Raw genomic sequence first — 27226 nt, 5'->3', positions numbered from 1 at the left:
TCCGCAGCACATCACGGCCCGTGCTCGCCAAATGCCTTGAATTTTACGCATCTTACGTCACTTCAAGTAAGCCCCATCTTTATAATAAAAAACTTTTTTTTAAATTTTTTTTTAACGTTTTTATTTATTTTTGAGACAGGGAGAGACAGAGCATGAACGGGGGAGGGTCAGAGAGAGGGAGACACAGAATCTGAAGCAGGCTCCAGGCTCTGAGCCATCAGCCCAGAGCCCGACGCGGGGCTCGAACTCCGGGACCGCGAGATCGTGACCTGAGCCGAAGTCAGACGTTTAACTGACTGAGCCACCCAGGTGCCCCCAGAGTCAGATGCTTAATCAACCGAGCCACCCAGGCGCCCCTCAACACAATATTTTAATAACACAGCAAATTCTGTTTCAAGTATACAGTATTTAAATTCAGCTAAAAAAAATCAGCAGAAAGGGTTTCAACTAAGCCTGTAACATTTTTAGTTCTTAATCCTGAAAAAGGTTCAACATATTATTTCCTAAGTATGCACTGGACCTGAACAGCCGCTGTATTTGTTACCAGTTTTCCTTCATTTTAACGTCAGGGGCAGGAGGCGGGAAGCAGATGGGGAAGGCGGGAAGATCACGAGGCCAGAAGCGGAAGGTCACGAGGCGGGAAGCAGAGGGGGAAGGCGGGAAGGTCACGAGATGGGAGGGGGAAGGCAGGAAGGTCACGAGGCGGGAGGCGGAGGGGGAAGGCGGGGAGGTCACGAGGCGGGAGGGGGAAGGCAGGAAGGTCACGAGGCGGGAGGCGGAGGGGGAAGGCGGGGAGGTCACGAGGCGCGGGAGGCGGAGGGGGAAGGCAGGGAGGTCACGAGGCGGGAGGCGGAGGGGGAAGGCGGGGAGGTCACGAGGCGGGAGGGGGAAGGAGGGAAGGTCACAAAGCGGGAGGTGGAGGAGGAAGGCGGGAAGGTCAGGAGGCGGGAGGGGGAAGGAGGGAAGGTCAGGAGGCGGGAGGCGGAGGGGGAAGGCGGGAAGGTCACCATAATGGCAGAGCACACGGAGACCCCATTTCCCCTGCGCACAGGTCCCAGATCCTCTCGCTCCTGCGGTGAAATCGAGACCTGCCACCAAAGAGTACCCTGCTCCACAAGAGCGACAGGCTCCCCGTCTCAGGCTGTTCTGACCGAACGCAGGCCTCCGACACCCGCTCGGTGCCCCGAGGCAGGACTCCACCCCAGGGTCTGCAGTTCATCACATCCCCTCCCACAGCCTCGAAAGTCCCCAGAACCGGTGGGGCGCACCGTCCTCTCCTCAGGCACCGCTCCGTCCCCACACCCATCACCCCTCAGCACCAGAGAGGTCCAGGCAGGGCCGGGGCAGGGCCCGCCCATTTCTCTGCTCCACCGGGGAGCTGGCAGAAGGCGGGGCCTGGGGACGGCCCGAGGCCCGGCCTGGACGCCCGCTGGGCTGGGTGCAGATGGGGCGGCCGAGCTCCAGAGCTCCAGCCTGTCCAGCCTGCCGAGCCAGGCACTCCCGGGCAGGGCCCCGCGCGGCACCCAGGCAGGTCCCAGGTCCCAGGCGCTTCCGTAACGGGGTCGGCGCGTCTTACCCAGACCGCGGAGAGCACACACAATCCCAGCTGCTGGCTGAGACGTCATCACCTGCAACCCGCAGGGGTGCGTGAAGACGAGGCTGACCCCAGGGGCACCCGAGGGCTGTAGAGGACACGGAGGACTATGGCCAGGGGCAGAACCCCGGCCGGTGCCTCCCCGCGCGGTTGGCACGTGCGCAGGGCGGGTTTCAGAGGAAGCCACCTCAGCCCTGCCGCGCTGGGACACCCTCTTCCCACATGCTCAGACATGTCCCGGAGACCTGAGGTGACGGACCTCCAGAGCAGGAATTCCGGGACCTACCGCCCACGTTCCGAGCCCCCTTGCCCCCGGGGCAAGCTCCGTGCCCCTCTGTGCCCTGCTTCCCCACCCGTGAGACGGGGGTCCTCACGGTCTCCTCTGCACGGGAGGGCCACACAGACCGAAAGGGTCAATTTGGGCGAAGCACCTCTAGTAAGTTACTTCTGGCAGCCACCCGCCCTGCAGTGTGGTGAGCCAGGATACGGTCCGGCAAAAGCTGAAGGACAGTAGCTGCGGGATGTTTTGCACAAATTACGGAGCAGGCAGAATCTCACCTTCCGCGTGGAGCGTGGTGAGATCCGGACACAGCCCCGGGCTGTCCACGGGACCGCGGGTCCACAAGAGGCCCGGCCCCTTAAACCGCAGAAACACCCACGGAGCCCGGGACCACGAGAGCCTGAGACCCCGTGCAGACGCATAAGGGGTAGCCAGTGACTTCCCTACCAACTCACCGCGAGGAACTTGTTGGGCACCCCGCTGACAGGACCCCTCATCGGCGAGAAAGCTGGTGGCCAGCTCCAGGTTGGATTGGAAATCCTACCTCGATCGGCCCTGGAAATTGTGCAGAGCAAATCAAATCCCACCGGGAAGAAACGAAAATAAAGATAGCTTTAATAACGGACAGTGTTTCTGGAATACTAAACCACAAGAAAGAGTTGCAGCCCCAAGTTCTGGAAAACTCCGTCACCAAGGAGGCGGAATGTTGCCCCTGACGGCAGCAACGGCCGTGCCGTTCTCAGGGACCTGTCTGTTGACACGCAGCCATAGGGTTTACAGGGACCTGTCGACACCCGTCCTCACAGGTCCACACTCACGAGGCCTGTGACACAACCAGGCTGTTTACGGGAAGCTCCCGACTGATACTCAGTAGCACTGTTCACACAAAGCTGTCGTACGCAGTCATCACGCTCCTTCGAGGAAAGCTGTTCCATCTGCCCTCGCGCCTCGAGTCCGCCTGGCACAAGCCGGGAGGGAGGCCGTCCCGGGGGTGGCGGCACCACCGCCTGCCACCGGGATCCAGTCCAGGCTGCAGCCGACCCAGCACCCCGCCCCCGCCCGGGGCAGAGCCCGCTTCTGCTCTCGGTCTCCACCTCCCACGCTGCCCGGTGCCGACCCCATCCAGCTCACGGTGGGGGGGGGACCAGCGTCCCCAGTCATCCCCGTTCAGCGGCCCGCAGGTTGTTGGGAGCAGGGAGGGGCTCTCTGTCCCTGGGGTGTAGGGACACGGCCTGAAGCGACATCCTGGGCGGCTGGCACGTCACACCCGGACCCCGGTGCGGGACGTCACAGGCGGGCAACTGAGGGGGGCTTCTGTCCTGGCCCCTAGAGCCCTGAGGGAGACTCATCCTGCCGAGAGGCACCTCCAGTCCCCAAGGGGCGCCGGGGCCACCCCCAGCCCCTCTGCCTCCTCAGGAATCCAAGAGCAAGTGGTAAGAAGCTCTAAGCCGTCCACACAACCCCAACAGGCATCGGGGCCCCTCCTGTGCACGTGTGCACACGTGCCTATGGGCCACACCGTCAGGGGCCCCGAGCTGAATGTTCTCGAGTGTCAGGTAGACAACCCGGCAACAAGCACGCGAAAATGTGCTCGACGTCACTCACCATCAGGGAAACAGAATCACGGCCACACTGAGATGCCGCTTCACACCCGCAGGATGGCGACAGACACACACAGACCCCGGAGAAGCACCGTGGGGACGTGGAGGGGGCGGACCCCTCGTGCCCCGCCGCCGGGAATGCCAGGCACGCGGCCACCGCGGAGAATGGCCCGATGGCTCTTCAATAGGCTAAACGGACAGTTACCGTAAACCCGGCACCCCCACTCCTGGGTCTACGCCCCGGCCCCAGAGAAGCGAACGTGGGCTCAGACACCTGCGTCCCCACGTTGGCACAAGCGCCCGGCGACGGGTGAAGGGACAGAATACAGCCCACCGCACAACGGTGATCCCTCAGCCTCACGGAGGAACATAGCGTGACCCCCGCTCCAACACGTCGCCCGGTGGAAGAGCCACCAAGACCACTCGCTGTCCTGCTCACGGGCGGCAGGGAGTGGGGGCGGGGAGGAGGGGGAGGGTGCAATGGGAAGAAGTTGTGGTTAACGGCGGCGGTCCCACCGCGTCGTGAATGTACTTCACGCGTCCGAACTCCATCTCAAAAATGGTAGAAATGGCCCACCTTACGTTACATGTATTTTACCAAACACTCTAAAAATAACATACCACAAACGCCGAGCATTTAAGTGAGTGATTTGCACACTATGTGAGTTGTAGCTCCATAAAGCTGCGTAAAAAAATAAAACCAAACAAAGCAACTTGGAAGGGAACTGAAGCGTGCCTGCGGCCAGGCAGCTGGATGGTGCCGGGCAACACTCTCTAGTGTCACCACACCTGGGCCCCGGGGGCCAGCTCCGGCGGGGCCACCCTGAGCGTGCAGCACCATTTCTAGACCGCAGGGGACATGCGAGCAGCTGGGGTGAAGGGTTAAAGGACACGGTGCGTGGACAATGAGGGAGGGGCCGGCACACAAGTGCTCCCCCATCGGGACAGCAGGGGCCAGGCGGCCATAGCACCAGCTTTTCAGTCCTTGGCCACCTTGGGCCACCTCATGCCCCCACGGCCACAGGCAGGGGCACTTTCTAACCACTCGGGGCACTTCCGCCAGCAACCGCTGCCCCTCCCTCCCCGGGCGACCCCCTCGTCCGTCTCCTCCCTCCCCTAAGTGATCCCCTCCCCGTCTCCTCCCTCTGGGGGGCGGGTGGCTCTCCTCCCCTTGTTGTTGCCAGGGATCTTCAGGTTCTATAAGCAAACTGTGGCCTCACATCCATGACCCAGCCTCCAACCTGACTTCTGCCGACAGAAAAGCCAGCATTCTGGTCTCGGTCTGTCTCTCTCTCGGTGGGTCCCAAGGCCCAACAGAAACATGACCCCGACACACCAATTCTGACCCACCCTCCTCCTCCTCACAGGTCTGGTTCACCAACCGCTGGGGTTCATCAATCCGCCTCGATGGACGTGCGTCTCACAGACGCCTCTGAAACCACGCGCTACGCACAGTTCGACTGTTTTCCAAGGAGGAAATACTCCTGTCCCACGTTCCCCCAAGTGAAGAACAACGAACGTATTAAAACAATTCAACTCTCCCCGTTTTCCCAGAGGCGTGAACTAAGACCACCCAGTGACGGCGAATGATGCAAGATGTCCGGGGCAACAGGTAAGAGTTTTACAGAAAAAAAGAAGTTACAAATAGCGCGTTCCCGGTGAAGGGGGGGGGGGACCACCTAGAGGAGAAACTCGTTACCTGGGGGACGTCATCGAAGAGCCTCTGAGCAAAGTGAGGGAGGACGTCGTCCACCGACTTCCCGCTGCCAAACTGGATCACAGAGCCGGTGGCCTCAATGACAGCCACCCGCACCTTCCAGTGCTGGTGTGAGATGCTCTGCATCAGGGGGCCAATCAAGGACTCCGACTGCATGTGGAAGTGGTCTGTGAGACAGGGGAGGGACCCAGTTATCTCCACGGGCTCCTGGGAGGACAGGCCCCCCGTGTCCCGGAACGCCCTCTCCCCACCCAGGTCCCTGCTGCCGGCCTGCCGAGCACAGGTGTGTGCCCCCTGGCGCCGGGAGAGGCACAGGACTGGCGTGTGGCCCAGACGGCACGAAAGGAAAAGGCCAGGGGCTTGACTCCCTCTCGGCCGAAGGCAGGAGCTAGGAGGAGAGTGTGAGCCTGACAGCAGTGGCACTGGGTGTCCAAGAGGGATGCCAAGCAAAGGAGAGAAACGGAGCCCGGAGGACGCTGCCCAAGTCCCCACACTGGCTGTGCCTCGAAGCCAGATGGCTGGTGCTACACAGGGAACAGGGCCGACATCACTTGGGGTGAAGCCACTCCACTTCCTACTTGTTCGGGCCTCGCACGAAATCAGAACTGGGATGTCTCTGACAGGTAGGCCGGCCCGCTGGCGTGGGAGTTGTGACTTCAGTTCGGCCGCTGCTGGAGACGCAACCACAGACGGCTACTTCGGTGATGCTGTAGCTGAGTTCTTTCACCCTGAGGGCCTCAGATCAAGGCGGGATATTGACCTAGCGCTGCCCAGTGTGGTGTGGATCCAGGACAGGGTCCTCACGGGGAGCCGGCAGAGTAGGAGGGTTTGGAGGAGGGACATCCTTCAAGCACAAGGAACCGTCCCTCGCTCGGAAATGAGTGGGCACCTAGGATGCGGGCAGGCACTGCCCCACCCTTCCAGAACTTACAGTCCAGTGAGGGAACACGCAAAGGCTGCAAGGCAGAAGCCGTCACCCTGGCTGACACAGACCAGGGAGCGAGTGGTCGGGGGTCAATGAGAAATGTGTTAAAAGCTTGTAATTCCCAATGGCTGTCTCCAGCCCAAGCCTCAAACCCAGCTCTCTCAGAATTCTGTACTATTTGAATCCAAACTTGTGACTCACAATGGAAATCTTGACGGTCCCTAATGGCAAGGGGTGAAAGGAAGCCTCATTCATTCTTCTTTGTCTCCTGTCCACCCAAACCTCCTTCTCCCTCATCCCCCACCCAGTTCAACAGGACACACTTCCGGCTCCGTGTCCGACATCCATCCATCCATTTTCTTCCATGTCTGTTAGAGGACCGCTCGCCCCCACAAGTCCAAGCCAACCATCATCTAAGTATGGATTAACTCTCGCCCCAACTGACCTTCTCATTTCCCCTTGCCACCTTTGGTGATCAATTCTCTGAGCACCACAGTGATCTTTTAAACATCAGAACTGGGGTGCCTGGGTGGCTCAGTCGGTTAAGGATCCGACTTCAGCTCAGGTCATGATCTCCCAGTTTGTGGGTTCAAGCCCCGCGTCGGGCTCTGTGCTGACAGCTCAGAGCCTGGAGCCTGCTTAGGATTCTGTGTCTCCTTCTCTCTCTGCCCCTCCCCCACTTGTGCTCTGTTTCTCTGTCTCTAAAATAAATACACGTTAAAAACAAATCAGAATCTGAGCCTCTCCCGCCCTTTCTCCACACCCCCCCCCCGCTGGCTCCCCATTGCATTTAATACTAAATTCAAACCTGCAGCAGCTTCCCCCCTTTCTTCCCTCCAGCAATCTTGACCTCCTTTCTGCTCCTCAGATCTACCAAGTTGTTTATTCCTCAAAGCTGGTTTCCTCCAGACCACAGATCACAGATCTTCAACCTCTATATTTCCTCCTACAGGAAGCCTTCCCAACGGGACTAAGTAGAGGCCTCCAACCATTCCACATCCTAGGCAGTAAGGAGAAGTTAACTGGGGCAAGATCCTGCAGAAACAGCTACTTAGAAAAAGGGAATGTCCTGATCAGATTAGAATTCTTAAAATAATGGAGAACGAATTAAAGGAAAACATGAGAGAAGCGGCCTCTCTCCATTTAGGAGGACAGCGCTCCGACCCAAAGAGGGAAGACCGATAGGCTTAGCGATGGGGACGAGGCCTGGGAGACCGCAGCGGTGATTCTCGGAGCGCGCTCCCACCAGCGCCCGGGTTCGCCACGCGGGTGAGAAGCAGTTACCGGAACGCGCCGCGTCCCAGACCCTCTGGGCGATTTCAGCGGGGTTTCCGCGACTCTGCATTTCGCGAACCACCGACCGGCCAGGAGCGGCCGCAGCTTCGGGCGTCGGGGACGGCGCCCGTGCCTGCCCGCACCCCCACCCCGACCCCCGCGCGAGACGGGCACCTGGCGTGGCGCGCGCCAGGCTGGCGGCGCACTGGCAGCTCTCGCGGCGCACGGCGGCGAACGGGTCGAGCAGCGTGCAGCGCAGCACCCTCACGGCGTCGTCCAGGTGGGGCGCGAGCGCGGCGCCGCCCAGGCGCACGGCCAGGCCGAGCAGCTGCACGAGCGCCAGGCGCAGCTCCTCGCAGGTCTCGGGCGGCCGGCCGCGCTCGGACTCGGGGCCGGCCAGGCGCGCGACCAGCGCCGGCAGCAGGCGCGGCAGGGCGTCGCGGGGCCGCGCGGCGCGCCGCAGGCCCAGGCCCAGCAGGTGCGCCGCCAGCGCGCGGCAGCCCTCCGCCGGGTCGGCCAGGCAGCGCAGCAGGCGCGGCAGCAGCAGGCGCGCCCACGGGCCCTGGAAGCCTGCGGCCGCGGCGGCGGACTCGGCGGCGGGCTCCTCGGGCCACGCCGCCTCGATTGCGCGCTGCAGCGCCTCGAGCGCGCGCCGCCGGCTCAGCTTGCTGTCGGCCTCAAGCCCGGGCAGCAGGCGGCTCAGGGCGCGGCTCAGCTCCGCCGCCTCGGCCGTCTCGGCCGCCTCGGCCGCCTCGGCCGGGCCCGGAGGCGCCGCGGCCTCCGCCGCCACCAGTGCCGCCATCTTGCCCGCGTTGCCCGTCGCTAGGGGAGACCGGCGCTTTCACGACGGCCGCGGCGCGGATTACGGCTCCCCTTCCGGTTGGTCGCGAATACAACTTTATCGGCAGCTCTGGGCGCGGACGGGACACTGCCGGGAGGGGCCGGAAACGCCGCGGGTTCCTGCGCGCTCGGGTCTCAGCTTAGCGATAGGAGGCGAAACTGGTCCCGGGGAATGAATGGCGAGGGGACTTGATGTGGACAGGTAAGGCCTGCCCGTGAAGTGACAGCACCGGTGACCGGGCGGGGTCAGTGAGAGGAACTCCGCAGAGGCGCTGGCGGGAGAGCCGGAGAGGGAGGGAAACGGCAGGGGCAGAGGCCCCGGGTGGGGGTGCTGTGGTTTGAATTGTCTCCCCCAAGTTCGTGTATTGGAGTCCTAGTCCCGAGAACCTCAGAACGTGACCTTATTTAGCGATAGGGACCTTACAGCGGCCATCAGGGTAGAAATACGTCACGGGGGCCACGGTCCCATGCGACTGCCCATATTGTTGCATCCACACGACTCCTGAAACAGAATGCTATGGGCACCAGTGACAGTCACAACAAAGTTTATTACAGTGAGAGGCAAGGCCGACGGATCGGGACCAACACTCTTGATAAGAGTGCGGCCCAAACAGCCGGGGTACAGACTTTTTATAACGGATCACATCGTTTTATCATCACCTGGGAACAGAACAAAGAAACAGTTGCCAGATGAGTCAGAAACAGTTGCCTAATGAGGTGTTTATTTTAGACTTTCTGCCTCTAAGTTGCAACCAGTGGATCTCCTGGACCCTGCCTCTGATGCTCTTTTCTTTGAACTTTTGTTTCCTTAATTGGTGAAGCCTCATTTACAAGAGTATGAGGGATAGTTTACAAAAGAGCAAAGCAAGGTTGTTATCTCTTAACCTTCAGTGTCAACCCAAAGCTGTTATTTTTCAAGCTAAGCGTTAGCCCTACACTACAGTTTAACCCTTATACTATGAAGGGCGGATTTTGGAGGTGGACGCAGCACACACGGAAAACACCACTTGTGCAGGCCAGGGACACCGGCCCAGGACAGAGCGGCCCAGCGGCCTCGGGACAGTGGCCCGGGACAGAGCCGCCCTGCAGCCTCCGGACTGGGTGGCCCAACAGCCTCGGGACAGCGGCCCAGGACAGAGAGGCCCGGCAGCCTAGGGACAGCGGCCTGGGACAGACTGGCCTGGCAGCCTGGGGACAGTGGCCCGGGACAGACCTGCCCCAGCAGCCTGGGGAGGAACCAGCCCTGACTTCTGGCCTCCAGACTGTCGTGGAAGGCACCCGGTCTGCCAAGGGAGCCCATCAGGGAGGCCCCGAGGCTGTTCTGGAAGCTCCTTGTGGCTGCAGTCCAGGGACCCAGGGAGAGCAGGAAGCGGGGGAGGGGGTCAGACCACCAGGGCCTTTATCTTAGACTGATGGGGACACAAGGAAGGCTGTAGGGGTGGGAGAGTCGGCACCGGCAGGCTGGCACTTTTCTGAGCGTGCTTTGCTGCTGTCGGGGGAGTGGGGGGCAGTTGCGGCTGTTTGAAGGTGAGCTCTGCCCCAGATGGGAAACAGCAGGCAGTCGACTTAGGGTGTTGCGGCCTCCTGCTCCAGAAAGCGTGGTGCAGACTCACTGTTCCTTGCTCCTTCCTGTGGAATACCTTACCAGTAATTCCACAGTGATGGGGAAGGACAGGCCAGGGTCCTCAGCACTGGGTGGTGGCCGCCCAGTGGGTTCCCTGGGTTTTCCTCTTCTCTCTCACAGGTTCCCAGAATAGGTGCCAGAGAGGCCTGCAGCCCAACCCAGAACTGCCTGCAGGCTGTTGAGTTTCACTAAACTCGTCTATAATGTTGCTGCCTCTGTGTGCGTGGAGTGTAGCCAGGTAGCCTGCAGGGGCTTTGGACCAGCACCAGCCCCTCCCACGCGCACGTGTCCTAGAATTCCTGCAGAGTCCCAGTCAGTGAAAGTTCTGGTATAACTCTCCTACGACCCTTGTGATAAGCACGCTCCCCTGACGCCCAGGGAGCCCCTGCAAAGCTGACCAAAGCCCTGCTGTTTTTCACTCAACTTGACCGATCCGGCCTTAGCCCAGAACCCCCAAAGCACTCCACGGACCCTTTCTCTGCCTGTGCCCTGCCTCGACCTCCCCACGTGCTGTGCTGTGTACCCCCAGGACCTGTGAGTCATAAGCACCTCTCTTGTACTTTTCCTCCCAGTCCTTGTTGACCCCTCAGGTTCTGCCTGTCAAATGTTGATTTAACAGTCACAGCACGGGCAAGAAAATTGCAGGACGAACCACCGCTTTCTGGCCACAGGACTGGGAAACACATCATAGTTAAACTTCTGAAAACCGAAGAGAGGAGAAAAAATGTTACACATCGAAACGATGCATGGCCTGTAGGCGAACAGCAGCATGAGCGACAGCAGGTGTCTTATCCTACATCACAGAGGCCGGGAGGAAGCGGCAGGTGGTTCAAGCATTGAAAGAGATTGAAAGGGAAGTGAATTCTCTACCAACAGAACTGTCCTCAGGAGTGAAGGAGGAATGAAAATATTCTCAGACAGAAGCAGACTGATGGAATTTGTTGGTAGCAGACTTGCCCTTGGTGAATGATTAAAAGGAGCTGTCCAAGAAGAGGAAAATTGTAACAGGAAGGCAGGGACCTTCAGAAAATTAAGACTAGAGTGGGTAAGAGTGGAAGGAAACATGACTGACCGTCTTTCACTTCGTAAGTTTCTTCTTTCATGGTTGATGCTCGAAGCAGAAAATAACACTAATGTGGGGCTCAGTGTATGCAGAGGAAATATTTATAATTACATTTGAAAAGTGGGAAGGATGAAGGGACATAAGTGGCAGTAAGGTTTCTACACTGCAGTCGACGTGGCACAACGTCGATACCAGGGGACCTCTAAGTGCCGTGTGTGTGTGTGGTGATGTCTGGAGCAGCCGCTGAGAAAACTCAACACAGTGGTAGAGGCAGAAACATTACATGGAATTCTAACAAACGTTTCAGGATCTCACAGGGCACAAGAGAGGAAACAAACACGATTAATGAAATGGCAGACAGAAGCCCTAATATGTCAATGACTACTTTAACGTAAATGGTCTAAATGTACCAGTTAGAAGACAGAGGTTGGCAGAGTGAATAAACTGAGACCCGACTCTGCGTTGCCTACTATATGCTGAAGCTCATTTTGGCCACAGGGACATGGGTAGATTGAAAGTAAAAGCATGGAAGAGGATATATCAAGTACACATTAATTTTTAATAAGCAGATAGACTCTATTAATGTCAGCCAAACTAATCTTCAGAGTGAAGAAACTTTCTCAGAAAAAAAACAGGGACGTTACCTAATGATAAAATGACCAATCCCAAGTGCACAGGCACCAGATGACAGCGTCAGAGCATATGAAGGACTTTATATGAGGACTTCTTAGCCACTCTCAGCAGTTGCTAGAATTACTAGACAGACATTCAGCAAAGACACACAAGAGCACCGCCCTCAACTGACAGGATTAAGGGCCCCTTGTGGAACACTCCCCCCAACAACAGCAGAGGACACATTCTTTTCCAGTGACCGTGGAACATATTCCAAGAGAGACCATATCTTGGGCCATAAAACAAAATCAGTTTAAAAGAACTGAAACCATACAGAGACTGTGTTCTCTGAATCAAACTGAAAATCAGTAGCAGACAATAAGAGAATCTTCAAAGGTGGAAATTCAGCACAGGTGTCCCCAGAGATACAAACGAATGAACGGCTGCTCTACACAAGGAGCTGGCGACTCTAGGGAAAATGTCCCGAGTCCAAAGGGCAGTCATTAAAGGGTGAGTGCAGCGAGATCCCACTTACGTGACGTTCGTGAAGTGACAAGTCCAGGTCGTCGTGGTCTCCGGGGTTAGGGGTGAAGCTGGGAGTGGCCATGACGCACCGATGGGGCAGTCGTGTGTGGTGACGGTACTTAAGCATTGTGATGGTGGTGGTGGCGGCCACTCGGATACACAGACGGCATCTGCCCTGTCTCCTTCCCGAAGACACACAGCCAGGCCGAAGGGAAGGAAGTAAACCGGTGATCACAGGAGCAGCCCAACGGAAGGGCCAGTGCATCAAAATAAGTACGACATGCCCATAAAAGAGGTGAAAGTCTTTATCTTGGCGGCGTGACACCGGGAACAAGAGGAAGGTGCCTAAGAGAGGTGGATAGAAGCAACAATGCTGATATCTGGTTGATGGATGCCCTAGAGAAAGGGGTCATAAATACAGGGAGTAGCCAATATTTGAAGGGACAACGGAGACAAAGTTTCCAGAGTGTAAGAGAAAGGACCGTCAAGTTACATCTGCAGAGTACCAAGGAGGCGCACATATTTAAAAAAAAAAATTTTTTTTTAACGTTTATTTCTGAGACAGAGAGAGACACAGCTTGAATGGGGGGGGGGGGGGGGGGAGGTCAGAGAGAGAGAGGGAGACACGGAATCTGAAACAGGCTCCAGGCTCTGAGCTGTCAGCACAGAGCCCGACGCGGGGCTCGAACTGAAGAACAGCAAGATCATGACCTGAGCCGAAGTCAGATGCTTAACCGACTGAGCCACCCAGGCGCCCCGGAGGTGCACGTATTGACAGGCTACGGAATCTAAGAATGTCAAAGACAAACGTGGAGAAGACTGCCAGAGAAAACACAGATTGCTTTCAAAGGAACAGGAATCAGACTGAGATCAGATGTTGTTACTCTCCTGGTATCTCCGTTAGGCTTCTTGCCCACATAGAGTACGAAAGGTTGATTTTTTTCCCCCCAGTAGCAAAATACGTAGATAAACCTGAACCTGGTAAAAGAAAAGGAATAATAAAGGTTAGAACAGAGAGTAACGAAACAGAAAAACGTACAGTGGAGAGTATCAATAAAACCAAGAGTTTGTTCTTTTACGAGGCTACGAAAGTTGATGAACCTCTGTTGAGACTGACAAGGGGAGAGAATGAGAAAGCACAAAATACCGACATGCAGTGGAAAGGGGTTATCACTACAGGTCCTGAGCAATAAAGAGACACTACAAGGATCATAGGAATCACTTTATTCCTCCCAAAGTAGATGAATTAGTGGATGCCTAGGAAAATGTGGTTTACTAAAACTTAATGCAAGAAGAAATAGGAAGGCAGGAGAGTCTGGCACCTAGTAAAGAAATTGACTTTGTGCTTTAACAGCACTGGGGCGCCTGGGTGGCTCAGTCGGTGAAGCGAGTGACTTTGGCTCAGCTCATGACCTCGCAGTCGGTGGGTTCAAGCCTCGTGTCAGGCTCTGTGCTGACCGCTCAGAGCCTGGAGCCTGTTTCGGATTCCGTGTCTCCCTCTCTGCCCCTTCCCAGCTCACACTCTGTCTCTCTCTCTCTCTCAAAAATAAACATTAAAAAAATAAATAAAAAGCTTCCACGGTAATGGCTGTAAGCACAGGTCTTTATTAACTTCAAAACATTTAACTAGGAAATAACTCTGGGCCTAGACTCTTTGACACCAGGAAGAGGGAGCATCTCTAAACCCATTTTATGAGGCCAGCGTCATAACCTTGATCCCACACGGTGACAGGGACATTACACAAAAGGAATATTATAGATCAGTCTCTGTCATTGAACACAGATGTAAAAATCCTAAATAAAATATTAACCAACTCAGTCTGGAAATCAAGAATTTAAAAAGAATAATACGTTGTGACCAGATTGAATTTATGCCAGGAATGCAAGTTAATTTAACATAAAAATGAATGTAATTTACCGGATTAAAAAAAGCTGAAGAAAAAAAAAAATCACGGGATCATCTTGGTGGGTGCAGAAAAAGCATGTGATGAAACGTGACACCTGTTCATGACAACAGCTTGGCAGATGAGGGATAGAAGGCACACCCACAAATACCCACTTAGCAAATGTCACATGAGATGCAGAGGACAGGTTCCAAAGGCAGCTGCCGACATTCCTCCCGTGCCTGCACACAGATCCAGCCTCGTGTTGAATCTGAGCTGGCCTGCGAGCGCGCCTGGTCCCTGGAACGCGGCAGGAAGCGTGCCGAGCTGTCTCCACGCCTGGGGGGGGGGGGGGGCGGTTACTGAAACAACAACAACAGAAGACAACACGTATTGGCAAGGACGCGAGGAACCGGAACCTTGGGCGCTGCTGGCGGAGGGCCGCTGTGGAAGATGGTCTGGCGGCTCCTCAAAAAACAAAACCTGGGACTCCCGCAAGAGCCACCGCGCCTGTGTCCTGTGACACGGCCTGTAGAGGTGGACACAGGCCAGGCAGGTCCCGGCACGCCCGCGCTCCCAGCAGCCGAGCGGTGGAAGCAGCCCGAGTGTCCATCACGGGTGACGGCTAAACCGTGGGGTATTCCTTCTGTCGAGCTGCAGAAGGGATGAAGCGCGGCCGCCGGCCGCCGTGTGGCTGAACCCTGAAAACACGATGCGCGGTGAGAGCCCGACACGGAAGGCCACGCGGCGTAGACTCCCCTTCTGTGAGGTCCCCGAGGCTGACGCAGTGGCCGGTGGCGTGCCCTCTTCTGGGAATTCTGGATGCCAGAAGCCCTTCCGACGCGGGAGGGGGCAGGCCCCGTTACGGAGTCTGGGGAGGGTGGTGGGAGAGCGAGAGAGGGGCGGAGCTAAGGGACCCCTCTCCTTCCCCACCGCTCGCAGCAGGGGCGCCTCGTCGGAGGAGGCCGTGCTCCTAATCTCAGTCTGGTTTCGCGTTTTCATCGCTTCCTGGTCCTGGACGATTGCGACGACTGAGCTGACTGACGCTGGGTTCACTTCTCAGCGTAACCTTAGAACTTTGAGACTCTACGTTTGAGCCAGAACGAGATGGCACTGTCCACACGCGCCTCTCGGGGCAGAGACAGGACTGCCTCCACTGAATAGTTAAGGAGGCAGGAAGAGGTAAGGAAAACGTGATTTCCACGTCTATTCCCGGAGTCTCGCTTGTTCAGTGTCCTGTGCCACGTGTTTTAAAGCGTGTCATTTAAGCCAGTATAACAGGCTGACTTTAGCAAATAACTCGTGCTTGCTTGATTCGTTGGCGATCTCATCCAACACACGTGGGCTGTTTGACGTTTCTGGGCATCAGGACACAGCAGGCAGTCAAAGCAGATGCTGTTGCTTCTCACGGAGCCGACAGCCGGGAGGGGAGGTGCCACGTGCAGTGGGGGGCAGGGCGGAGGTGTAGACGCCCCCAGGAGAGACTCTGGAAGTGGGGTCCGAGGTGGAGGAACTCGGGCACAGAGGAAGGGAATGCTGGTCCGAGGGCCTGGGAGCAGAGGGAGGGAGGGGGATGGGGACCTTGGCTGGCTTGAAGGCGTCACTGGCTTTGCCCCTGGACCGGCCTGATGGGAGATGATGGGGCACGTGGGCAGGGGCAGGGTTCCCTTGCAGAAGCAGATTCGGGGCTGAGGGGCAGGGGGGGATGACCAGGGCATTCTGATTTCTGGCTTGGACAGGGTCACAGACGGCTGAGACCTCCAGGATCCAGTAAGTCAATGTGGTGTAGCCTCCGTCCCAACGCTCACCGGCTCGCATGAGTTAGGAAGTCCGTAGGCTGGGAGTGGTCTCCAGCCCGTGATGGACGGGCCCCCTCAAAGGCTGGGGCCCCGCTGCGGGGCAGCTCTCCTCCTGGCCAACTCCGGCTTCCTAACTGGTGTGATGGTGGGCAGTTTCTAGCATCCGATGTGTGGCCTCACCCCTCGAGCGACACAGGCCCTCAGGGAAGCTTGGCGGCTGTCGGACGTTGGGTGCATGTGGTGGCGGGAGGGCCGCTGCTTTTAGGCCCTGCTGGTGAGGCCGGGCACCGGGGAACTGCTGCTGTCAGTGTCTTCGTGTCAGGCTCTCCGGAGAAGACCCACCAGCGCCGGGGGAGGGCGAAGATGGGGCCCCCGGCGTTCCGGTGAGGGGCAGGGGTCCGCCCTGGTTTGGGTCTCTGCCGTCCTGGACCCCCAGTCTAGAGACCGTCCTCCTCCTCCGGGGCCGCAAGGCCAACTCTCCCCCAGCTCCAGCAGCTCTCCCTTCCAGGGGATCCGGTGAGACCACCTCTGAGGCTGCGGGGGTGGGGGTGGGGAGGCCTGTGGTGTGAACCAGCTCACAGTTCAGTAAGTCGACGACGGCTCTCCCGTCCTCGTTCGGGCTCCCAGACTTTTGTGAGGGTCTCCCCTGGGTTCTCCCCGTCCTCGGGGCTTTGCGCCTTTACAACAAAGTCCCTCGGAGCACCTGGGTGGCTCAGTCAGTTGGGCGTCTGACTTGGTCGGGTCATGATCTCACAGCTCGTGACCTTGAGCCCATTGTCAGGCTCTGTGCAGAAGCCGCTTCAGATCTGCCCGCCCGCCCCCCTGTGCCCCTCACCCGCTTGCTCTCTCTCTCAAAAATGAATATTAAAAAAAAAATGCCTTTATTGTGATTTTAGTGTGGCTTGTGGAGGAAGCGAAAATAACAGGTGTTTTGAATTCCCTCTTTCCAGGAAGATTTTAAAAATTTAATGTAAAGAAAACCGATTACTTTTGAATGGTTAAGACACGCATTTGGCGCACAGCTCGAATGGCACTCGAGGGCACGGAACACAGAAGGGCTCCTGCCCCCGCTCGCCTCAGAGGCCACCTGTGTCCTTCAGTGTCCCTCTGCAGGCGCCATGCCTGAATCCGCACGCGCCCACACATACGGCCACCCCTCAGCTGGCAGCGCACGTGCCAAGTTTCACACCGTGGTTTTGGTTTCTGCTCAGGAACACGCCGTGGGGATGGGTTAGCGTCAGCGCACTCAGGGTCGCCACGTGCTCTTTAAACGGTCGTGTGGCGCCCCGTGGTCCCGTGGGCCGCAGAGTATTTCGTCAGACCCTGTCGATGGACACTTGGTTTTTCCTGCCACTCTGCTTATCAGGAGTTTCTGTGCGCCCGGAAAGGTATGCGTTTACCCCCGTGCAGAAAAACGCACCCATCGGGATAGTCACTGCGGTATTGATTTGTTATCAGATGATTGATAAACCTAGCGAGGTAGGATGGCTGGGATCTGCCCTGGTTTGGGTCTCTGCCCCTCTGTGCACACCCCTACCAGAAGCACGGGGGCCCGTTTCCCATGCCCCCACCACCCGCGGTTGCCAGACCGCAGGGCCTGTGTGAGCCCGACAGGTTAATCTGCACTGGGTGTCTTCGTGCAGAGGAAATCGGCCCTTTGTGACGGGGATCGTGAATTTATTGCCGGTTTTGTTTTTATTTTGAATGTGCGAGGGTTTTTTTACGCACAGGTTTTCATTTTTACAGAGTTGAGTTTATCGATTTTCATATTTATGGCTCCTGGATGTATGATTAGAAAGGCCTCCTGTGACAGGGCGTCTGGGTGGCTCAGTCGGTTGGGCGTCCAACTTTGGCCCAGGTCATGATCTCACGGTTCGTGGGTTCGAGCTCCACGTCAGGCTCTGTGCTGACAGCTCGGAGCCTGGATCCTCCTTCGGATTCTGTGTCTCCCTCTCTCAGCAACCCCCCCCCCAACCCCCCGCTCTCTCTCTCCTCCTCTCTCTCTCTGCCTGTCCCCTACTCATGCTCTCTCTCTCAAAAATAAAAAATGAATGTTAAAAAAGACAAGGCTTCCTGTGTCCGGAGATGATAAGGTATTTCCCAAACATTACTTCTGTTGCTTGTGTATCATCTGACCCATCTCGAGTTTGTCTACACAAAGAGACACTGGGACCCAACCTAACTTCTTTCCAATGGACTTTACTTCTACCCAAACTATTAAGTTATTGTCATCCCCACAAATCTGCAACGCCACCTTCATCACGTACAGAGTTCCTGCAAATAGTGGTTTGGGTCTATTTCTGGATTCCTCGTTCTGATTCTTGAACGTCTGTTCTTTCCTGTACCCTGTTCATCATCTTTTCATGGATCTTCCTTTGTGGCTCTGCTGGCTATTCCCGCCTCCTGAGTCTGCTCGGGCTGCTGTGACAAAATCACCACAGGCCGGGCAGCTTGTGGACAGCAGACACTGATTGCTCACGGCCCTGGAGGCTGGACGTGGAGAGGAAGAAACCCATGTGGTTCCGGCCAGGCTGCTGCTGGCCGTCTGGTCACCGCATCCTCGCCGGGCTGCGGGGGCGAGGGCGCGCCCCGGGTCTCTTTTGTGAGGGCACTGAGCTCGCCGTGAGGGTCCCGCCCAGGACCTAGCACCCCACGCTGGGGGTCAGGATTTGAACAGGAGTTTGGGGGGCCGCAAACGTTCTGTCTGTGGCATTTCTGTAGCTGCGTTCTCGTCCAGCACCCACCCGGACGTGAGGCTGGGCTTCTTCCTGGCCCCCACCCCCTGCCCGGGACTCAGCTGTCCACGGAAAGAGTCCCCGCAAACGCACTGACTGAACAACACACCCGATTATCCCGTGGCTCTGTGGGCCTGGGGTCTGTGGTCTGTGTTCTCACCGGAGGCCCCACGGGGTGTCTGCTTCCAAGCGTGGGCTGTCACACAGCAGGGCCACCCCAGGGAGCGTGGGTGATCAGACTTCACAGACACGTGACAAAACTGGTAGGAAGTTGTGCATCCCAGACCCACCTCATGAGCCATTTAAAAGTTGAAAAATCAAGGAGCGCCTGGGTGGCTCAGTCGGTTAAGCGTCCAACTTCGGCTCGGGTCACCATCTCACCATTCACGGGTTTGAGCCCCACATCGAACTCTGTGCTGACAGCTCAGAGCCTGGAGCCTGCTTCGCATTCTGTGTCTCCCGCTCTCTCTGTCCCTCCCTGGCTCGTGCTCTGTCTCTCTCAAAACTAAACAAACATGAAAAGAAATAAAAGCTGAAAACTGGATAACATTGTTCTTGCAACGTTCTCCTGCTGCCTCCTTCCCAAGGAATCTCTCTCACCGAATGCAGCTTCTTCAGAAGGACAGGGTTTGGGGGATGCTTCCCGCCTCCTCTCCCCCTGTGGCCTGTCTTCTGCATCCCTACAGGGCCCCTGCCTGTGTGTGCTCAGGGTGGGACTTAGAGCCCTCCCCGAGGAACTGCTGTGGCCCTAAGAATAATAACCACTGGGGGTCACGGTCACTGGCCCCTGCTGTCTGCTGCTCCCTGCTGGCCTCCGTCCCAGCTCCTCACCTAAAAGCCGCACTCGAGTAACATCCACCCGTTTGAGGTGTAAGGGCCTCTCCAGGAAGGCTCTGACGCCCGGCTGTCCCCCAAGGGCCTCTCCAGGAAGGCTCTGGCACCCAGCTGTCCCCCAGCGAGCAGGTCAGTAGCAGTCAGCCACAACCTCCGCCCTCAGGGCTTCTGCACGCTGCCCAGGACACGGTGCCTGTGGGGAAGTCAGACCACGGTGCCCCGCCACGTCTCCAGAGGCCAGGGTCGAACGAGTCATTTTCCCTTCTGCACCCAGAGGATGTTGGTGTCTCTGCCCCGCAAACTGAATAGAGGAGGGAACAAACAGCACTGTGCCTAGTTGAGCTCTCAGCATTAAGCAAGCAGATTCACATAGTCCCACGAGGGGAGTCCACGTTGCCCCCACAGGTGCCCACCTCCGTGCAGGGGCAGCACCGCAGGGAAGTGTTCCTGCAGGAGAAACACTCCGGTGGTTGAATCTTGGCGGGAGAGTGGAGCCGACAGACCCAGGGGTGGTGCTCGGGAAAGAACGTGGCTCTGAAGTCGGGTCTTTGCAAGGCTTGGTCACCCAGGTTCTAGCGGTAAATACCACCCCCTCCCCCAGAGCTCGGATTGTCGATAACCTCTGCTGGGGAACGCAGTAGGGCTGAGCATGAAGCGGGGGGCCTCCCTGTGGGTGGAGGGGACGTTCTCAGACGAGCACTATTTACGGGGCTTGTGAACAGGCGACCTGATACCAGCTGTTTGTTCCCAGTGGAAGGCGGGGGCTCTCGGACACCCTACAAGAAGCCAGGATTTATCACTGCCCAGGGGGGAGGTGACCTACCCGTGACTGTCAGCATTGTGGGTGCTCATGGTTTCACACCCCAGCTCTGCGAGGGACATTCCCGCTGTCCTCACGTAAGCGCCTTGGCTACTGATTGTCCAGTTGGCTGCCCAGCTGACCCCTGACCTCCCCCCACATGGAAGGCAGGCGCTGGGGAAGCAGAAAGGAGCTCCTAGCTTCTCCACCTGAGTGTGACCTGTTCCTTTACCTTCACGTAGGCAAGAGAAAGTGGGGCCAGCGTCAGCCCTCCTGGGGGAGCGCACCGGGTGAGGCCGGCCTTGCTGGGATGTGCTGAGGACAGGTGAGCAGGGAGGACAGGTGAGCGGAGGACAGGTGACTGTGCACAGGAGAGTGTGGGAAAGGTGCACAAATATCTTCTGTCCCTTCAAGGCCTGGGTTCCCTGTCCCTTCTCCTGGTATCTGGACCACTCTGTGGCAAGGGTGGGGTCCCCCAGCAGACTGAGATGAGTTTCTGCCCCCACCCTGCCAGGATGGGGGCAAAGCGTGGTTTGGGCAACAGGAAAATAAGGACAGTTCCGTTTTCTGCAGGTCTGGGCTTACAGATTAGGAAGTCCCGGGGGGGGGGGGGGGGGGCTCTGCAGGCCTCGGTAACCTCGTGGACACCGGAGGGTGGTGGGAAGACATTAGGATGACCCCCTGATTTCCCACTGGGACATCTGAAGGAAATCGGCTCACCTCTACGTCTGGGCCCATCTGGCCCCCTCTTCCGGCCCTGACTTGGGGCCCTCGACCCCGAGAATGGGTGCACTTGCTGGAACCAGTACGCTGCAGGCTGTGTAGATGGAACACGCCAGGTGTGAGCAGTGGGGGGCCCGGCCGTGACCCCGATGCCGCCTCAGCTGCAGCCAACCAGGGTGCAGGGGAGAGGGGTGAGGAGGCGTGGGCGGCGGGCGGCGGAGGGCGGTGGTCCTGGCCGGCCGTGGGTTTGTGCAACTCGAGGCCCGCCCGGGCTTGGCCAAGGCGGGGAGGGGGGAGGGGGGTGCAGAGGTAAGTCAGGGGCGAGGGGACACGCGCGCGGAGAGGTCTGTGGTCGGGCAGAGGGAGGCACGCCGCGGTGCCGGAAGTAGACGAGGTGGGGGGCGGGCGGGGGGGGGAGGGGGCCGGCCGGGAGCCGGGGGCGGGTCGGCGCGGCGCGGGGGCGGGCGGAGGGCGGCGCCGCTGCAGTGCGGGGACCCGCTCGCCCGCCGTCCCCGCGTCCGCGCGCAGCCGCCTCGGGCTTCGGGCGCCGCGCATGCAGGTACGCGGGGCTGCGACGGGGTCTGCGTAGGGCCCCCCGGCCTGCGCGGGCTGAGGGGTGGGCTGGGCCGGCCGCGGGGCCCCGGGAAATGTGGGCCTGGGGAGCCCCCGCCCCCTTGGCCGCACCTGGGCCGGTCGCGCCGTCGTGAGGGGCGCGCGGGGCTGGGGGCTCAGGGCGGGGGCGCCGGGCCTGGGAAAGGGGTGCGGGGGCCCGAGGAGGTGGGGCCTGGGGAAGGGGCACAGGGACGGGGTGGGGGAGCGCGGGGCTTGGAGAAGGGGCAGGGGGCGCAGAGGTAGGGGGAGGGGCGCGGGGCCCGGGGAGGGGACGCAGGGGCCCGAGGAGGTGGGGCCTGGGGAACGGGCGCAGGGACCGGGGGCGCGCAGGGCTTGGAGGAGGGCCGGGGGCGCAGAGGCGGGGGAGGGGGCGCGAGGGGCCTGTGGGGGGGTGCGCAGCCTTGGTACCTTCCTGGGGTCCCCGCGAGGCTGGGGGGGGGCGGCTGGCGGGAGTCGTGCAGCCCCAGTTCCTGACCTGTCGTTGTGACTTAGCCCCCAGCGCCGGGCTGAGAACTGCGCGGCCCTGCCATTGTTCCCCATGTTGCATCCTTCCAGAAGGCCCCTCAGCTGGCTTTCAACTGTTTTCCTTGTTTTCTTTCTGTTCCTGCAAAGCAGGCTTCTCGACCCCGTAGCAGCACCCCTTCATTTCCCCGGTTCACACAGCTGTCTCTACAAAGGGGGGAGGGATGGTCGCCACTCAGGTTCCCAGGGCCCCCACTCTCCGCCTTCAGGTTTCTTGGAGACCAGGGGTTTGCTCATCTACAAAATCTGGTTGATCCTCCCCCATGCCCACAAAGGTCTTCGCGGTAAGGCTTTGTGTTGACGACTCATCCAGCCCCTGAAAAGGAAGACCTGTGACAGGTGGGGGGGGGGGGGGCACGTCCGCCCGTCGTGGGGTTGTTGGATTTGACATCGACACACCCCAGGTGCCTTTCAGATGCATGAGTACAGTGGCCTGGGTTTTCTTCCCCAGGAGGCCAGAAGTGGGGCCACCATGGCGTCCCCGTCCTCTTGCCCGGCGGCGGAGGAGGACGAGAGCCTGAAGGGGTGCGAGCTGTATGTGCAGAAGCATGGTGTTCAGCAGGTCCTGAAGGACTGCATCGTGCACCTGTGTGTGTCCAAGCCGGACAGGCCCATGAAGTTCCTGCGGGAGCACTTCGAGAAGCTGGAGAAGGTCAGTGCCGCCCGGTGTCCCCCTCCCCGCACAGGGGTGCTGGGCCCACCTGCTGGAGCTCGAGCTCAGGAGAGTGCCCCGCGGCTCTTCCGGGGCCCAGCCCGGGAGGCTGACCTCCCCTGATTCATTCTCCTGCTCCGAGGTCCCAGCCACCACCTCCCTGCCCCCCTGCCCTCCCAGCGGTTCGGGGTCCGCCAGGCACAGCGCCTTAGGGAGAACTGACTGGGAAGATGGCCTACGGGGCCCCCTCACGGTTTTCTTTTTTCACATTTATTTATTTTTGAGGGAGAGAGAGGGAGAGAGAGGGCGCGCGGGAGCCCGAGTGGGAGAGGGGCAGAGAGAGAGAGGGAGACACAGAATCTGAAACAGGCTCCAGGCTCTGAGCTGTCAGCACGGAGCCCGACGCGCGGCTCGAACCCAGGAACCGTGAGGTCATGACCTGAGCCGAAGTCGGACGCTCAACCGACTGAGCCCCCAGGCGCCCCTTCGGGGCCCACTGAGTTTTCAACTAGGGGGACAGAGACGGGGACCAGGTGTCGTTAGGGGTGCGTTGACATTTGGGGTGAAAGGACGTAGTGCGTGTGACACTTGATTCTGCAGCAGTCTGCCTCTGGGAGGAGGCGGGCGCCCGCAGAGGGAAACGCCCCTTAGGCGCATGCAGCGTGGGGAAGTGCACACGACCCACGCCTCTCTTCTGGGAGCGACCCTGCCACCCCCTGGCTCATTCCTCCATGAACGGTCTCCCTCGCCTCTTCCTGGTCCATCGGTGGGAGGATGGGCTCAGAGCGGGAGGGGGTTCCCGAGCCCCTTGGTGACCTGCCCTTCCGTGGCGGGCTCCTTCCTCTGGCTTCCCACCCTGAACCCTGTCCGGGGGGCACCTGAGGGTCCTCCTCTGGGCCCCTTGCTCACAACCTAACTTAACTGTCCCTGCCCTAGTCTCACAGGGTGGATAGAACCCTGGGGTCAGACTCAGGTCTGTTCTTTTCTTTTAAATTTTTTAAAATGTTTGTTTTTTGAGAGAGGGAGAAAGAGAGTGAGCAAACCAGGCAGGGGTAGAGAGAGAAGGAGAGATGAATCCCAAGCAGGCTCCACGCTGTTCGTGCAGAGCCCCATGCGGGGCTCGAACTCATGAACGGTGACATCATGACCTGAGGAAGCTCAGGTTTGCTCTTAAGCCTCTCTGAGTCCCCCCCCCCCCCCCCCCCCGGGGCCTCCTGTGACCCTTAGCCCCGACCCAAAGGAATTCCTTTCTTTCCTTTAAAACAGTCTGTTAGGGTCACCTGGTGGCTCAGTCATCTGACTCTTGATCTCAGGTCATGATCTCACTGTTCGTGGGTTCTGGCCCCTCGTCAGGTTCTGTGCTGAGAGCATGGAGCCTGCTTGGGAGTCTCTCTCTTCCCGTCTGCTCCTGTCCCACTCTTGTCCTCTCTCTCTCTCTCTGAAAATAAACAAACTTAAGAAAATTAAAACAGCCTTTTAAACATTTTCGAGTAAGGCCTACCTTTGAAACAATTTTTTTTTAATGTTTATTTTTTTTTTATTTTTTTATTTTAAATTATTTTTTTCAACGTTTTTATTTATTTTTGGGACAGAGAGAGACAGAGCATGAACGGGGGAGGGGCAGAGAGAGAGGGAGACACAGAATCGGAAACAGGCTCCAGGCTCTGAGGCATCAGCCCAGAGCCCGACGCGGGGCTCAAACTCACGGACCGCGAGATCGTGACCTGGCTGAAGTCGGACGCTTCACCGACTGCGCCACCCAGGCGCCCCTTTTAATGTTTATTTTTGAGAGAGGGACACAGTGCGAGCAGCGGAGGGAGACACGGAATCATTCGGAAGCAAGGCTTCAGGCTCTGAGCCGTCAGCACAGAGCCAGACTCGAGGCTCAAACTCACGGACTGTGAGATCATGACCTGAGCCGAAGTCGTACGCTCGATTGGCTGAGCCACCCAGGTGCCCCAAGTAATGCATACCTTTTAAAGAAAGTTTGAAAGGTTCAGAAGCAGAAAGAAGGAGTAACAGTCATACGTGGCCCCCCTCCACCCAGTTGCCCCCCTCTCCCCGTGCAGTCGTGTCACAAATGCCATTTTACATCGCGTCCTTGTGCTTTTCACGGACCTCACTCGGCTGGGTGTGTGACCCTATGTTGAAGTTTTCTCAACACTCTCCCTCAAAACGAGACAACTGACTTGCTTGTGGTTTTCTTCAAAGTTGAAAATAATGCCACACCAACACATTTGTACGTGGCCTTTTTCCCCTGTGTGTGGCATTGTTTGTTTAGTACGGTTTTTGGAAATGGGAATATGGAAATTCCAGATGGCATTGTTGAGTGGCTACGGCCTCGTTGGGTGGAGGAGGCCCCGTTGGGTGGCTGTGGCCTTGTCGTGGCAGCTCACATGCCCGCCGCTGACAGAGTTTGGCTGTGGGTCTGCCCATCGTAGCCGGCTTGGGCAGTTTTCATTTGAAAGGCTGTCGTTCCCAGTTGATGTGCAACAGTCCTGTGGCCCTCATCCACTTTGCTTACTCTTGAGGTCACGGTTGTGGAGCGGTGCCGTGGGTGTGAGTGTTGGCCACCAGGCCCACCCACAGGTGACGTGCCTGTCCCTGCGGCCTTCTCCCTTGCCTCAGACCCTCACTGTCAGGGCTGCAGTCATTTGCTGGGGTTGCTCCCAAGTGGTGCCCGCCAGGCGACGTGTCTCGGAGGTGTGGCTGACGGGCATCAGTGCAAGATGGAGAGGAGGTTCTCCACCGGGGACGGTTGGCCCCCAGGGGACACTCGGCGATGGCCGGAGACGGTTGAGCATCCAGCGGGGGGCGGAGGGGAGGCAACACGGCTGTCAGTTGTGGCTCAATGCTCAGGGCTGGCCGGCGGAGCGGACGTAGGAGCGGGGCAAGAGGCTTTGGTGTGGACCTGAGTGAATGGCGGTGCCACCTGGCAAGAAGGGGACAGTGGGAGCAGACGGGCAGGGCGGGAGAGCGGCGACAGCGCGAGTCGTCAGGAGGCTGTGAGCTCGCGTTGGGGGCGGGGGATGGCCGGCAAAGGGCAGGGGGCGGGAAGGTTCTCGGATCATACTTACCCTAGGAGGTGACAGGTGAGGACCGGGCTCTGGAAGAGGAGGGTGGGCTGTCACAGTCGGGGGAGCACTTTCCTACTACTTGACAACGAGGGATTCGTATCCTCGCCAAGTCATGGTCACCGTAGCCACCACGTCAGCCTGCCGGGGCCGCCCGGTCAAAGCACCGCAGACCAGGCGGCCACGCTCGGTCCTGGAGGCTGCGGGCGCGGGCCCGGCCTGCCCCAGACGCCTCCCCCAGGGTCAGCCTGCGGTGCTCCCGTCCCGACCTGCATCCACCCTCACACGGCCTTCTCTCTTTCCGTGGGGACACGTCACCTTGCCTGAGGGCCCACCCCGTGACCTCATTTTATTTTTTTTAATTTTTTTTTTCAACGTTTATTTATTTTTGGGACAGAGAGAGACAGAGCGTGAACGGGGGAGGGGCAGAGAGAGAGGGAGACACAGAATCAGAAACAGGCTCCAGGCTCTGAGCCATCAGCCCAGAGCCCGACGCGGGGCTCGAACTCACGGACCGCGAGATCGTGACCTGGCTGAAGTCGGACGCTTAACCGACTGCGCCACCCAGGCGCCCCTACGTGACCTCAATTTAATGAATACATCCGCAAAGACCCTGTCTGCAGATGAGCTTACGGTCTAAGGTCCTGGGGTTGGGAACCCAACAGCTGTGCCCTGGGGGGTTGCAGTCCGGCTGCAAAGGGCTGCTTTGCTTAGGCTGCGGGCGACCGCGAGCCACTGGTAACGGGAAGAGCGGGTGACCAGCCTTCACGTCTTTGTCAAAGGCAGCGCCAGACGAGCTCCGAGGTGTGTGACAGACGGTGCGGACAGAAGCCGGTGCCTCAGGGCCCGGCTGCGGCCTGGTGTCACTTCTCCGCCACGGCTGACGCGCTCGGGCGCTGCGGGGATTTTGCGGGGTCTCTGACACCACGTGCATGCTTTCACGTGTGGGTGACTCTACTAGGGAGTCCGTCCCTGGTGCTAGATCTGAGACCCCTGCCTGAGGGCGTCCTGAGGTCCCACGGGAGTCTCACTCGCTCAGCCAGCATTCGTTAATATGGGAGCAGGAAGGCTCTTTGCCCGTGGCTGGGGGAGGGGCGGAGTCCTGGGCCACCTGCTCCCTGCGGAGGCCACCGTGAGTGGACAGCAGGCAGATGCCCCGGGAGGGGGAGTTTTCTCGTGTGACAAGCGGGAAGCGTGTTTGCGCAGCCCGAATAAAGGCCCGGCACAGGGCGGCGAGGATGGCCCAGCTCTCGGGGCGCTGCCCTGGCCGGGCCTCGGGCCTCGGTGAGTGACTTCATCGCGGGCCATTTAAGCAGGTGGTTCTTCTAAGGTCCAGACTTGAGGGGGCCAGACGGTCCTTATGCACTGGCGACACGGCCCCGAAGCTTTTCCAAGATGTGGTCTTTCAGAAGATCATGGGCGATGAAGTCGTTCGTCCTTTCCAGAATGGAGTTTAGACGCTGTAAGCAAGAGTTCCCTCCATAAAGGTACACCTGTTCCCGTTCACGTACGTACCAACCCTGCGTTTTCACGAGGA

General features: G+C 58.7%; 3 protein-coding genes across 5 annotated transcripts in view; 1 reads left to right on the top strand and 2 right to left on the bottom strand.

Annotated features, from left to right (window-relative positions):
- DNAAF5 (dynein axonemal assembly factor 5) overlaps nucleotides 1–8209 on the bottom strand; it is a 48049-nt gene extending 39840 nt beyond the window's left edge. For both annotated transcript variants that reach the window (XM_045460698.1, XM_045460699.1), the window contains exons 1-2: nucleotides 7567–8209; nucleotides 5175–5359 (exon numbers count right to left, since the gene is read on the bottom strand). In XM_045460698.1, coding sequence (XP_045316654.1) covers nucleotides 5175–5359; nucleotides 7567–8194 — 813 coding nt within the window. In that variant the 5' untranslated portion in view covers nucleotides 8195–8209. The remainder of the gene's footprint in view (nucleotides 1–5174; nucleotides 5360–7566) is intronic.
- Nucleotides 8210–20338: 12129 nt separating this feature from the next.
- On the bottom strand, nucleotides 20339–21384 carry LOC123589660 (formin-like protein 14). The gene is made up of 2 exons (XM_045462079.1): nucleotides 20827–21384; nucleotides 20339–20421 (listed from the first exon to the last, which is right to left on the bottom strand). Exons 1-2 carry the CDS (start codon nucleotides 21382–21384, stop codon nucleotides 20371–20373), a joined length of 609 nt encoding a protein of 202 aa, XP_045318035.1. The 3' UTR covers nucleotides 20339–20370.
- The window catches only part of PRKAR1B (protein kinase cAMP-dependent type I regulatory subunit beta), a 107203-nt gene continuing 100810 nt past the window's right edge, over nucleotides 20834–27226 (top strand). Inside the window, exons 1-2 of one of the 2 annotated variants that reach the window (XM_045460704.1) lie at nucleotides 20834–20945; nucleotides 22415–22615. In XM_045460704.1, coding sequence (XP_045316660.1) covers nucleotides 22436–22615 — 180 coding nt within the window. In that variant the 5' untranslated portion in view covers nucleotides 20834–20945; nucleotides 22415–22435. Of the gene's footprint in view, nucleotides 20946–21260; nucleotides 21389–22414; nucleotides 22616–27226 lie in introns of those variants that run through there. The other variant, XM_045460703.1, reaches the window with a different exon arrangement.

The sequence above is a fragment of the Leopardus geoffroyi genome, chromosome E3 (genome assembly GCF_018350155.1).
Source record: "Leopardus geoffroyi isolate Oge1 chromosome E3, O.geoffroyi_Oge1_pat1.0, whole genome shotgun sequence".
NCBI classification, from domain to species: domain Eukaryota; kingdom Metazoa; phylum Chordata; class Mammalia; order Carnivora; family Felidae; genus Leopardus; species Leopardus geoffroyi.
The sequence above is the reverse complement of the archived record's forward strand: the minus strand, read 5'-3'. Positions and strand labels throughout refer to the sequence as shown.